Source organism: Balaenoptera borealis (assembly GCF_965194805.1).
Source record: "Balaenoptera borealis genome assembly, chromosome: 15".
Classification (NCBI taxonomy): domain Eukaryota; kingdom Metazoa; phylum Chordata; class Mammalia; order Artiodactyla; family Balaenopteridae; genus Balaenoptera; species Balaenoptera borealis.
In genome coordinates this window covers 49,237,199-49,249,743 of record NC_138871.1, presented here as the reverse complement: position 1 = coordinate 49,249,743, position 12,545 = coordinate 49,237,199, and the positions used below count along the sequence as shown (strand labels likewise).

General features: G+C 41.0%; 1 protein-coding gene across 21 annotated transcripts in view; it reads right to left on the bottom strand.

The window, feature by feature from the left end:
• The window catches only part of NRXN1 (neurexin 1), a 1,113,486-nt gene extending 1,101,223 nt beyond the window's left edge, over positions 1 to 12,263 (bottom strand). For 14 of the 21 annotated variants that reach the window (XM_082357954.1, XM_082357975.1, XM_082357978.1 and 11 more), the window contains exons 1-2: positions 11,922 to 12,262; positions 7,514 to 9,171 (exon numbers count right to left, since the gene is read on the bottom strand). In XM_082357954.1, the coding sequence (XP_082214080.1) occupies positions 7,514 to 8,285 (772 nt within the window). In that variant the 5' untranslated portion in view covers positions 8,286 to 9,171; positions 11,922 to 12,262. Of the gene's footprint in view, positions 1 to 7,513; positions 10,270 to 11,921 lie in introns of those variants that run through there. The other 7 variants (XM_082357957.1, XM_082357959.1, XM_082357962.1 and 4 more) reach the window with 2 other exon arrangements.
• Between the last annotated feature and the right edge of the window lie 282 nt (positions 12,264 to 12,545).

Genomic DNA, 12,545 nt, shown 5'->3' with positions numbered 1-12,545 from the left:
CACTCTCTCTCCTTTCTCTTAGATGTATTCATATATAAATACACTTGCTCCCTGGAATGGTCATTGGATTTATGTTACAAATATTTGACTCTTTTGCTAAGATTTGTAAATACGGATTTACATTAAGGACCCTTTTGTAAGTAATTTTTTATATGTATTCAGTGCATTAGTATTCATTGAGCAACATTCCTTTCATAATCTGAAGGATTTTTTTTTTTTCAGGTAGAGCTTATATACAGTAAAGTACATAAATCTTAAGTGTGTAATACATGCATCTTTACAAATATATATGCCCATGTAACCACACCCAGATCATGCCAAAGCCTCCACTGTGTCCTCTTCTAATCAACACTACTAAAAGGTAACTTCTATTCTGACCTCTATCACCATAGATTAGTTGTGTCTGTTTCGAACTTCACATAAATGGAATCATGCAATACGTACTCATACAGTTGCTACCTTAAATTACTAATTTCATTTGTTTAGATTTTACACAGGAGGAACAAGGGGACCACTGCCCTCTTTATTCAGCTTGTCTATATTAATGTGTCAATAGATACTAAGAGAACTCCACCAAATCTTACACCTACCATTGAGTGTAAATGATCTAAAATTCGCCTAAAATGACCTCAAAGTAGATTTACAGAAACAAGTTTAACATTTTCACTATTAACATTCACAAATCCTAGAGCCACTATGCTGCTGCCATTAGATATTTCTTCTAAATTTTCAAGTTTTTCTGAGAGTTTACCTGTATCAGCTACTCACAAACACTCTTTGAGGTAGGTTAGCAGGGGTTCACAATCAGGAGTAGTCTGATTAGGTGTTTCTCAATTTGCAATCTTGGAAATTGAAATTAGGACATTAGCAGCCTTACTCTACTTTTAACAGCAACTTAGAGACAATGCCACACCTGGAATTTAGTTCTTCAGACCCCATGCCACATTCTGTTTACACACATTGTGGAAACAATAACATTGTAGGAAAAGAATCTGAGAGAGCATTGTACCCATTCGCATATTCAAGTGGAAATTCATGGACTCCATGCTTAAGAGAGAAAACCAAAAAGCCGTGCAATTTCTGAAGCGCTCTAAAGCAAGTAACAAAAAAAACCTTTTTTTCCCCAAAACTTAATTCAGACATTTTAAGACTTACTACTCAGCAAGGACCACACACACCTACCTATTCCTGCACTTCCAAGTTAATAGAAAGGGACTGAGCCATAAAATTATAGAGAAGTACACAAGGAAAAAGTATAAGAGTTTTGCATAATACTGTGATGCATAATGAACTAAAATCTTTTGGAATGCAAAAATGATTTATTCTGAATTATTTCAAATATACTTGTGCAATTTTTTGAAAGTACAGTTTGCGTAACAACTTCTAATAATAGGTTTATTATCTCCATAATAAAACAAAACCTGAGTATCTTAATAAGGCCTAATTTTCAGTGTATATTTATAGGAGTTAACCCTACGAACGGTGTAGCCACCAACTGCTCACTGAGAAAGGGATATGGAATGTGGTTCCTGTTTTCAGAAACCAGTGTGGCTCAGGGTTCTAATACTCAGAATGCAGCTAAGAATAACAGAAATATTATATAGTACCTGTCCTTTTTGCAGTCAATCAGGGATTCCTTAAATAATCATTTAATTATCACATTTCATTTAATGCTATCCAAAACTGGAACATGATGTTACTAGCATATATGATTTTACACTAAAAATATAATCTGTTTATAACTATAAGAATCTTTCTTGAGCTTTTTAAAGCTCAAATATATTACCTAGCTTCTCTGCAACATACATGTAAATAACTTTAACTTATCAAAAAGCCTCAAAGACAAAATATAAATAGGATAGATCCATTAGATATCTATACCTATACATTAGGATAAATATAGTAAAAATCACTAAGTATAGGATTGGGATGGATAAAGGTATTAGTTTATATGGAAAGTGACAGTTTTTACAAATGCGTTTGTGTTAAAGGCTCACTTAATCATAATAAAAATTCTCAAGTAGAATATGATGTTTTAAATATTTTGAATCACAACCAGACATGGTTAACATTAGAGCACAGCTGTGTAAAACAGAAATAGAGGCTCAATGTGTTTACTCTTTGCTTTTCTTTATAAGCTGAAACTTTTGGAAAATGTTCCATATTTGAATTTTGCTTGACAGTAGCCCTAAAGAAAATAGTATCAGTAGAAGCAGTGGTGCTGGTGGTAGTGGTGATAATAGTAACAAAAATAGCAAGTGGATACTTAAGAATATTTACTATGTGCCAAACACTATTCTAAGAGCTTTACATGAAGTCACCTGCTTAATTTTGATAAGAGCCCTATAAAGTAAGTACTATTATTATACCATTTTCACAGATGACAATATTGAGGAATAAAGTTTGAGTGTGCCCACTTAAACCAGGCAGCATGGTCCCACAGTCTGCATAATCCAAATGCATCTCAGAATAGTTAAAATAACACATTCCACCTCATCTGTGGCATTTTAGAGTGGTTACTCAGTTTTGATTATTAGTTTATTATCAAGATAAGCTTATTCTGATAGATCATTGTTATGCTTTAAGAGCTTCCCAGAACATTTTATCTAAATCAAAATTATGAATTTATCCATTCCACTCAAAGCTTTCTCAGCACAGGTGATCCACCTTTTCCTCAGATGGTAGGCTTCAAACAAAACTGGCAAAATCTCTGAATCATTTTTGTCTAGTACCTACCTATATGGTAACTACTTAAAATTTTTTAACCTTACTAAAATTATAAGTATCTATGTAGTATTTCCCTTTACTGTAGCAGTTAAAATACTGAAAGCCTAGAATCAGTCAATCAATATATACTGTCAGAAGGAAGGCATGTTGAGCGAGGTACTTGGGGGTATAATAAAGTATGGCACTGCCAATGTGCTCCAGGAGCCTACAGATTTGATGTGTATATCTGAGAGAAACCACATGATAATCCACATAAAGGGTTCAGATAATGCATTTTACAAGTAGAACCACAGCGTTCCAAACAAGTGGCCTTAGAGTTCTATACATAACCAAACTCACAAAGATTCTAACTTCCTTAGAGAAAGAATCTTTTCCTCTATGTCCCCTGGTTCAATCTACAGTTTACAGTGTGTGCTTAACAAATGTTGCTGACTGACAGAAAGTAACACTTTCTCTTTTTCTCTAGGCCCCTATCAATCTGGTCTCTACACTGTAGTCAGTGACATTTTTGAAATGTAAATTTGATAATGATACCCTCCTCCTTACCTTCCACACTAAACTCCCTCCATTGCTTTTTCATCATTTTTACAATAAAGATTAAAATCCTTGACATGGGCTAGAAGGCCCTATGTGACCTGGCCCTACTCCTCTCTCTAAGAGCTCCATACTCAAGGGCCTTCCCTCAGTTGTTTGAATGTGCTATGCCATCTCCTGCACCAGGCTTCTGACCTAATACTTCTCCTCTGCCTTTACCTGGCTAATTCCTTCTCATCTCTCAGATTTTACTTTAAATATCACCTGTAAGGAAAAATTTTTTTTGATTAGGTCTGTTCACACTATTTTAAAGTTCTCAAAGTACCATGTACCTGTCATTCAAAATACATACCATCATTTAAAGTTTTCATTTATTTATTTTTTAATTACTGTGCCTCCGCAAAGAAATGTGAGGTTTCTACCTTCCTATTAAGGTAGGAACTATTGGTGAGAGTTTACTCACAATTGTATTGCCTGGGCCTATGATTCAGGCACATACAAAGCACTTAGTCAATATTTGTTGAACAAAGAAAGGAATGAATGAATAAATGAGTGAGTGAATATGGTTGTCCGTCTGGCCACATTAGTAAAGTCATAGAAAGCAGAGGCTTTATTAAATGATATCTACCACACTGTCATGTTTAGTGATATTAAGCAATCAGCCATCATAAGCCATATGTGTTTCTGGCTATTTAAATAGAGGAATAAAATTGATACTCAGAGTCTAGTATGAAATTTTCATATAAGGGACCCTAAAATGAGTAAAACCTGGACCTGGAAATCGTAAAACATATAACTTAAATTCTCATTGATCAGCCTTTTATTCTCATTTTTAACTGGGTAGCCACAGAATTCACTAATTCTTTTAAGCTGCTAGGAAATTATTAGTCTCCTTAAGTAGAAACTTATTAAATAATAATGGTCCCAGGGCACTTAGATGGGTATGAGTCACTGAAAAAGCTATGTACCCTATAAGCATCCATCATTCAGGAACGATGACATTCTTGTATAGTGACGTCTGAGGCTGACTCTCAGGGTTAAAACACATAAGTTAGTTCTGTTCCATCAGCCATATATATATTTTTTTTTCTTTTGAATAATCCCTGAATCTGAAAAAATATCAAACCTAATAAACTGGAAATCTTATTCAGCAGACATGATAAATACAGGGCTTGAGAATAAGGGTGTTGGTGCTCTTACCCAGCCTCTGTCACTAACCTGATCATGACACATAACCGTCCTTGTGTTCTCTTTACATCACCACATACATAAATAAATAAAACTTGCTAGGCCTGCCTGAACAAATAGAGCAAGGATGAACATGAGCTCATTAAATGAAAATATTCTAGAAATCCATAGATGTATAAGTTGTTTAAAGACATTCTAGAAAAAAAGAATATTCTTATTTTATTTTTAATAATTCTTACTGTATTTTGAATACAAAGGCAACTAAAATAATATTAGACTTTTCCATTAAGTTAAAAACAAAGAAATTGTAGTTGGGACCAGATACAATTTGAATATTGTTTAATGTTTGCTGTTAATTTTTTTCCAAATTTTCTCTAATGATTATGGATTTACTTGTTTTTAAATTATTATTATTTCTTTAATGTGGCAATCAGTGCAAATACTGGCTACAGGCAGGGCTTTGTTTATACTTCATCTGAATAGAAATCATCTATCCCTAGCCATCAATACATGATTGGTGTTGGGAGAGGTATCCATTCTCAATTAATTATTTAATAGTCACTTGACACACATGAAACAGGGAAAATAAGCAAAATGGAGCCAATCCTTCTGGGGAGACCATCTCTGCCTTTATCACTCCATCTCCCATTTCTGTGATAATCAAAGGAACCCAGCCTTTTGTTTTCCTTTCATGACTAGTGGTGATCTTTGCACTCCGTTTTCATTTCAAATTTTCAAAATGAATCAATGCTCCAGAACTATCCTGATGGATTTTCTTTTCTGGGCTGAATTACTTTTTGCATCAAGTACTACAGTGTTCAATTATATATCTAATTCCAAATTCTTCGTCTCATGGAAAGAGCTACCCACTTGCAAAATGCATTTCAGAGCTATCTAATTCTGCTTCTCTTCAAAATATTACTTCTGCCATGCTTTCTCCACTCTTAACTGTTCCTGATTATGCACATCCCTGGATTCCTACGTTAAAAATGCACAGAAAAATAAAAATTTTCATTTAAAACACCCTCCCACACAGAACAAGCTGTCATTGTGTCATATTTGTTTCCTAATTTAAGGAAGGAAGTTATATCTCATGTGTTCTTCGTTAAATTGCTGGCTCTGTATTTTAAAGTGGCACTGGGATACTTAGAGCAATTTGTCCCATAAAATAATGTCCATTTTTAATTCATTTCTATTTATCAGTGCAGAGGTCTGCAACTTCAAATTATACTATAGCAAACCATCAAATATAGCTATCTTATTCATGGTTTACAATTAAGTCAGATTTGGTAGAGAAAAAGCATGTACTGTTTTATTTTTGGAAAACATAACTATAAAGCCTGATGCTAAATCCATGGAAATTTACTGATCAAGCTGAAGTGCAGTATAGGCCATGGAATACACAGTCTTCTATAATTACTTAAAACAAGATACATGAAAACAAAAACCTTCGTGAAGGCAGAAAGCAATGAAATAACGTTTTACTTTTTTTCCATTAGCCCATGAAGGCTACAGAACTCTCCTAATGACCACATTTTTTTTTCTTCCTAACTCCCTTTGCTGTTTAAACAATTACAAATTTTATCAAGTCTTCATTTCTCTTAAAGTCAGGTAAGAGAGGACTGCCAAGTCCAATAAGATTTACAAGGGCTAGTTCCCCTTAGCAGTGTCAGCAAAAAAAAAAAAAACAAACAAACAAAAACAGAAGACATTATACAATAAAATACAGCCATACATAGAGCTTTTGTCACTACAGCTTTCAAAATCAGATTTAACAATTCACCTTTTAAAAAAATCAGCCATAAATGCCATTTATCCTTGTGTTGATTGCCTTGATTTGACCCATACGCTATCTAGTTTAAACCTTGACATCTCAGCCACAGATACATCCATATTTCTTCTTTTTCATATCACTTGGTTTTTGTTCATAGGCTTTCCTGTGTTTATACAACAATATTTCTCCTTGGTCACTGTCGTGTAGCAACATTGGAGAAACACAGTAATGACTGAATTTTATGTATAAAGGGGAGAAAATAAAACTCAGAGATATGAGGTTTTTAAATTCCACACTGTTTCAATCCCTAAGAACAACAGGAATTACAGCTTGGCCTCCACTACTCAGATAAATATCATTAGCTGAATATCCTTGGAAAATCTCTTGCAATCCTTCATCTGCATCCCCTGTTTATTAGCCTGAAGAAGCTTCCCAGTCCAGCAACATCTAAATTTCTGTACTATTTATCCTCCCAAGTCATCTGCTAATTGAGAAATATGCTATTTAATCTCTAACATTTCTAAACATGAGCTGACCTCTCTCCCATTTCAAGAAACCACAGAAATAAGATAATTTTATTAAACTGACAAATGTTGGACTTGGACATAACCAAAGAAACTAACATTAGTTCCAAGAACCCTCTTCCTTCTAATCAAGGAAATCCTCACAAGCCCTCCCCCGCCCCACCACCTTTTCCCACAACCAGGAGCAGGACGTATCACTTTTCTTGTAAAAAGCACAGCTGTGCTTACGAATCCTGTCTCCCTTGTCCTTTACCAACGAGTAACTACGTGGGGATGTTCAACCATGCTGAATCTCTCCTGACTTCATTTTTCACCAAACGTGTGCCCAATCTTCTAGATGCTTATCTGCATCATACGGGGAAAATCGGTGTATTACAGACTTAGTGGTGGTAGAGGAAAAGCACAGCGTACGTTCAGGTGCGCCCCAGCCCGATGAAGATAGGGAGCGGCTGGGCAAAGAACCAGAGCAATGAAGAGGAGAGGGCATTCTCCCTGCCACTTGTTAGGAAATAGGGTTGGTAGAACGGGCTCCCGGGAGGAACTGAACCTGGAAATGGCGGCTGCTCAACCATGACGAGGACACCAAGGGAGGGGCTGTGAGAGGTGATAAGGCAGAGACACCCGAAACAGGTCTTCACCGGGACGCTATCTGAAACACTCTCCAGAGAAGGAAGCCCCCATGCACCGGCCCGGGCCTGCCTCGCCCTGCCTCCCCGCGCCCTGCCCAGGCCGAGGCCCCCGGGGCTCAGACGTCGCCCGGCCTTACCTTGGCTGCAGTCCTTGCCGCGGAAGCCGGTTCGCGAGCAGTCGCACACCGCCTGGTCGTCCACTACGGAGCACACGCCTCCGTTGAGGCACACCCCGCCCTCGCCCTCCTCGCCAGCCTCGCACGGGCTCCCGCCGCCGCTGTTGGGCGGCTCGTCGTCCAGCTTCACCTCGCCGCTGTCCACCGGCAGGGCCTGCGAGGAGTTGACCCGCACGTCGCGAATCCACCCTTTGAAGGGCTCTCGCTCCCGCACGGAGGCCAGCGTGAGCTTGAGCGCCGCGGCGCGCAGTTCCGGGGGCAGCCCCCCGACGAAGAGGCCGCTGAACACCGTCATGTCCCGGCGCTTGGACTTGACCTCCACCCACTTGGCCTCCACCTGGTCGATGAAGAGCGTGGTGTTGCGGAACTGACGTCGGATACGCACGCTGTGCCACGCGCCGTCGTTGACCGGGGTGTCGGCCAGGAGCGTGGCGGGCTCGGCGCAGAAGATGGAGAAGCTGAGCTGCAGGCGGCCGCCGCGCGTCAGGATGAGCTCCAGGAAGTCGCAGAAGCCCTCATCGTCGAAGTAGAGCACTAGGCCCCGGGCGCTGCGCGTCTTGAGCTGGAAGCTCATCTCGCTCTCGCAGCAGGCGTTCCACTTGGGGAAGCGCGTCCACTGGCCCTCAGCGCCCGGGAACTCCAGCCCGCTGCCCAGCTCTGCCCAGCAGCCCAGGAGCAGCAGCGAGAGGCACACGAGAAAGCAGCCCCCGCGCTGGAGAAGCGCCGTCCCCATGCTCGGAGCTGGGGTGCGGCGGGGGGGTGCCGGGGCCGACAGGGTCAAAATGGTCCTGGACACCGTGATGCAGAAATAGGGATCCGGAAATAAGTCGGGTAAGGGGATGGGCAGGAGTGGGAGGGATGCACCCTCCTTTATCTAGCTCTTTTTTTCTTCTTCTTCTTCCAGCAACCCCTCCCTCTCTCCCTATAGTCCCCTCCCAACTGGAAAACGTAGACCCCAGTAGTACAGGGCAGCCACAGAACTTCCAGACCAAAGGGAGGATACACTTTGGAAGCAACGCTCTGGAAAAGGTGTCAACAGAAAGTCAAAGGAAATCACACATCCATTTATCGGTGGTGTCAACAGATGCTTCACTCTTCAAATACCATCATCTGCCAGGTACCATCAGTGGTACCAGGCAAAAGGGAAGCAGTTCGAGTCACACTTTCCAGGCAATTACAAGAAGCCAGCAATGAACCAGGGTCCTTGAATGCTTGGTAATGCCTCAAGTGTTTCTCCTCCAGATGTAGTGTCCCAAACCAGAAGGGAGAAAGGGGCCCCTTGCCTCTTTAAGGCACCACTTATCAACCCCAGAGTAGCTTCAAAGGCCTGCTTCTTCTGTCATATCATGGACTTCCAGTACCACTGTAGCCAAAGCAGAATTCCTTGCACACGGTGGCCTCACAGGCTGGGTTTTACTTCTCTTTGTCCCTCCCCAACAGTAGGGTTCAAACACAGATGCTGTGAAATAGCCAGAAGCTGTTAGATGTGGAAATCACAACAGCCCCTCTTCTTTCCTCTCCACCTCTGCAAGGCCACACTAAGATGCCAGCATATCAATTGGTTGTGTGTCGGTGATGCATTTTGGTTTTATTTTGTCTTTTTATAAGGACCCAGAAATCTGCAGAGAATGAAAATAAAAATTAAGTTCTAAAGTCTGTAAGAGTATCATATAATCATTATTCAGCCCAGAAGCCAGGTATGTAACTAGTGCTGTTAGGAAGTCAGAGTTAACCTTATTGGAAGGAGCTTATTTGTCCTGATCTACAAGTAAGAACTAATGTCTCCTAATAGTTAAATATCACACTCTTACAATCAGCCATTACACCCTTGTAGTTTATTATAACTGTTAATAGGTAACCCTCCCAGGTTTGTATAGCGATTTGGTTAATGCTGTCTTTTACTATTTCTGAGAAAGTTTAATTTTTAAAATATATGAGAAGGAGAGGGAAAAAAAGGCTCTGTTAGGGACTTCTGCTTGTATTGTGCACTGGTTACATGGACAATAAAAATACAACCTATTCAAATCTCAGTTAATAGCTGATTTTACAACAGGCAGAGCATATCAAAATGTTGACTGGAAGCTGCCAGCATGGATTTGTATAGCATTCCTACCATTTTATTTTTCTCAGAGAGAGAAGGAATATTGATAGTCTCTTGGGCATCTCTCTTAAATTTCAACCAAGTATTTTCTTCCTTTTTATTAAAGGAATAATCCGTTATAGGAGAAAACTTCCCACTGGAGCCAGATGTCTATTTTTAGTGGCATTTGTGTCTCAGCTGCCATAATATTAACTCCTCTAAAGATGGGTGAAGTATTTAATATTTTGCCTAACTGTGTAGTGATCTTAACTCCTCCTCAAGTCCTTTCTGGCTGTCAGCTCTTAGAATTTGTGTGGTTAAAACAGCAGCTGGCATGTGTGTCACCTTAGCTGCTGTGGTTCCAGGATGCTTGAATTTAAAATCATATCTTTGAATTACTCACTGTACTATTAAATCACCTCTCTTTATTCAACGCTAATCTGACAGGTTCTTGTAATGGTATAGAAATCATAAATAGTGAATTGTTTTTAAGGCTTTTTATTTTTTTACCAAAAAATTACTCTCACATTTTGACAAACAACAATCACAAATGTGTCATCTGGTCATGTCAAGAAAACACATGTATCTCCCTCACCACTTCCCACTATCTCCCCCCACCACATACACACACATGCACACACACGCACACACACGCACACACACCAATTTATTGCCTGGACACAGAAGCTCACTATCCAATTAACACTTTTTTTTCCCTACAAGCTGAAACTGGCAGTAATTTATGGCACCGCATTGTGCTGCTGCTTCTCCATGGAGGGAGCTGAGAGCATTTCTCTTCAGTACAGAGCAATCCCTACAGGTGTCAGCTGAGAGCCACCAAGCTAGGGGATCCCACTTCAAGTTCCTCCCCAGATGAAATTGATGACTGGTTCTCTCTCTTTCAGCACACACACAACACACTACACACACACACACACACACACACACACTGCCCACTAGCAAAGGGAAATAAAAATCTCGGTTGCTTATTTATTATGGCTGATACATTCCACACCATCAGCAATCACCAGCCATATCTCGTCTACTCCCGTGCCAAGCCAAAAGAAAAGTGCTCTTAAAAATCATTCTAAGATAGCATATTATTCAGTATACTTTCATTTTTTAAGTGGACTCAGAAATCTGAAATTTTCAGTCATTGTGAAATAAATCTGGAATTTCAAGATCAAGAGTAGTGCTTTGAAACCATCCACAAGCTCGTGTGTTAGAAAACCATTTTTTTTTGTAAGTCAGTTGGAGCCAATTATTTTATTAACTTATAGTACATAGATCACAAAACCTTTCTTTACACCTCTCTCCTGCCCTCCTCCACTGATGCATACCTAGACAATTTTTTATGGAATGTAAGAGAAGGGGAAAAACATATATATTCTTACCACAGCGGAGGTCAACTGACTCTCCCAGTTCTTAGAGGAAGCTCATTGTGTGAGAGAGAGTATCTGTATTTATATGGAGAAAACGATTCTCTCTAGGTGCCCAGAAAACCTAGTGAGTTCACAAATTAGAGGATAAAATAAAAGGATCTGGAAAACAACCTCACTGCAGCCAAAGGAAGAAGCACTCTAATTCAGAAGCAGACTAACAGCCTCATTAATCTTTTCTTTCATTTCTAGAATCAAATTCATTCCCAAGCCACTGGAAGGATCGATACAGTATGGTCATCGGCTGCAGTTGCATTTATTTTAATATGTTTACGGTAACACACACCACACACACGCACACCTTTCCATGCACCTTTCAATAAACCATAATAAAGAACCTGAAATCTTTGAATTTTTAGAAGTGCCTATCTTTTCCCCCTGGCTTTTGCAAAGTCCCTCAATACCAATGCACACCCAAAATTCTCCCTGGCTTTCCCGCCCAGTCTCTAAGCTCCATCTCTAATACCAGTGCAGTGTCTTAGAGCCTGGAGTCAACTGCACAAATTAAGGCTAGGCACAGCATGGAGCTGATGGGGAAGGGAAAGAAAGATGTAGCTATAGATGTATCTTATTGCTTTGGTTTCTAACTTGCCCATTTTCTTTTTTTGCTAATAAATCACTGCATTCAGTCTTTTAAGTTACTACCCCAGTTCCACTGTCTCATCTTCTTACCATCTATTTAAAAAGCTTCATGCAAAACCACCAAGATCTATACTCCTCCACCCTCCCACCACCCATCCTTCCCTGTGCATTTGTGGCAGATCCTGGCTCAGTTACAATGGGGAAAGATATCCTTCTCGAGCTAGCCTCGCCCCATCCCCTCCCCCCAACACAAATTGGGCTTCTTTACCTGCCCGGTTATTCCCCCTTAGCTCGAGCCAGAGCTTGAGGCATGCATCGGTCAAAGCGAATTTCCTGAGGTCTGTGCATAAGGCGACTGCTGCTGCCTTTTCAGAGGCGTCAGGCTTGAGCGTCTATCTCCAGGAGTGCGGGAGGGGAGAACAGGCAAAGGAGGGGAGCAGAAGGAGGAGGAGAGGGAAAGAGCTGGGAAGGAGGAGGCGGTCGTGGAGCCCGAGAAGGCTGGGTTACGTGACGCCGGGTGCTGTCCTTCCGAAAGAGAAGGGCGGAGCTGAGCTCTCCGCAGTACCATGGAGAGCGGCGGGCCGTCCTCAGATGGGGATACTGGTGGGCTCAGCCCTGGGGCGCAGCCCCTCCCGGTCGGGATGCTGCGCAGCGAGGTGTGTTTCTGCCTTTGCTTCGTCCCCTTGCAGGGGGAGCCCGATCCTGGGGGCGGGGACCTAACGCAAGTGCCTCTAACTTGTCACCACCCACCCTCCCGCACGGGGCGGTGAAGGGGTGGGGGGAGAGAGAGAGAGAGAGAGAGAGAGAGAGAGAGGAACCAGAGAACCACGTAGCCTACTGAGCATGCCCAGGCCCCTGCTAGACCCACGGAAAGCTGTGTGGAGATTCCACT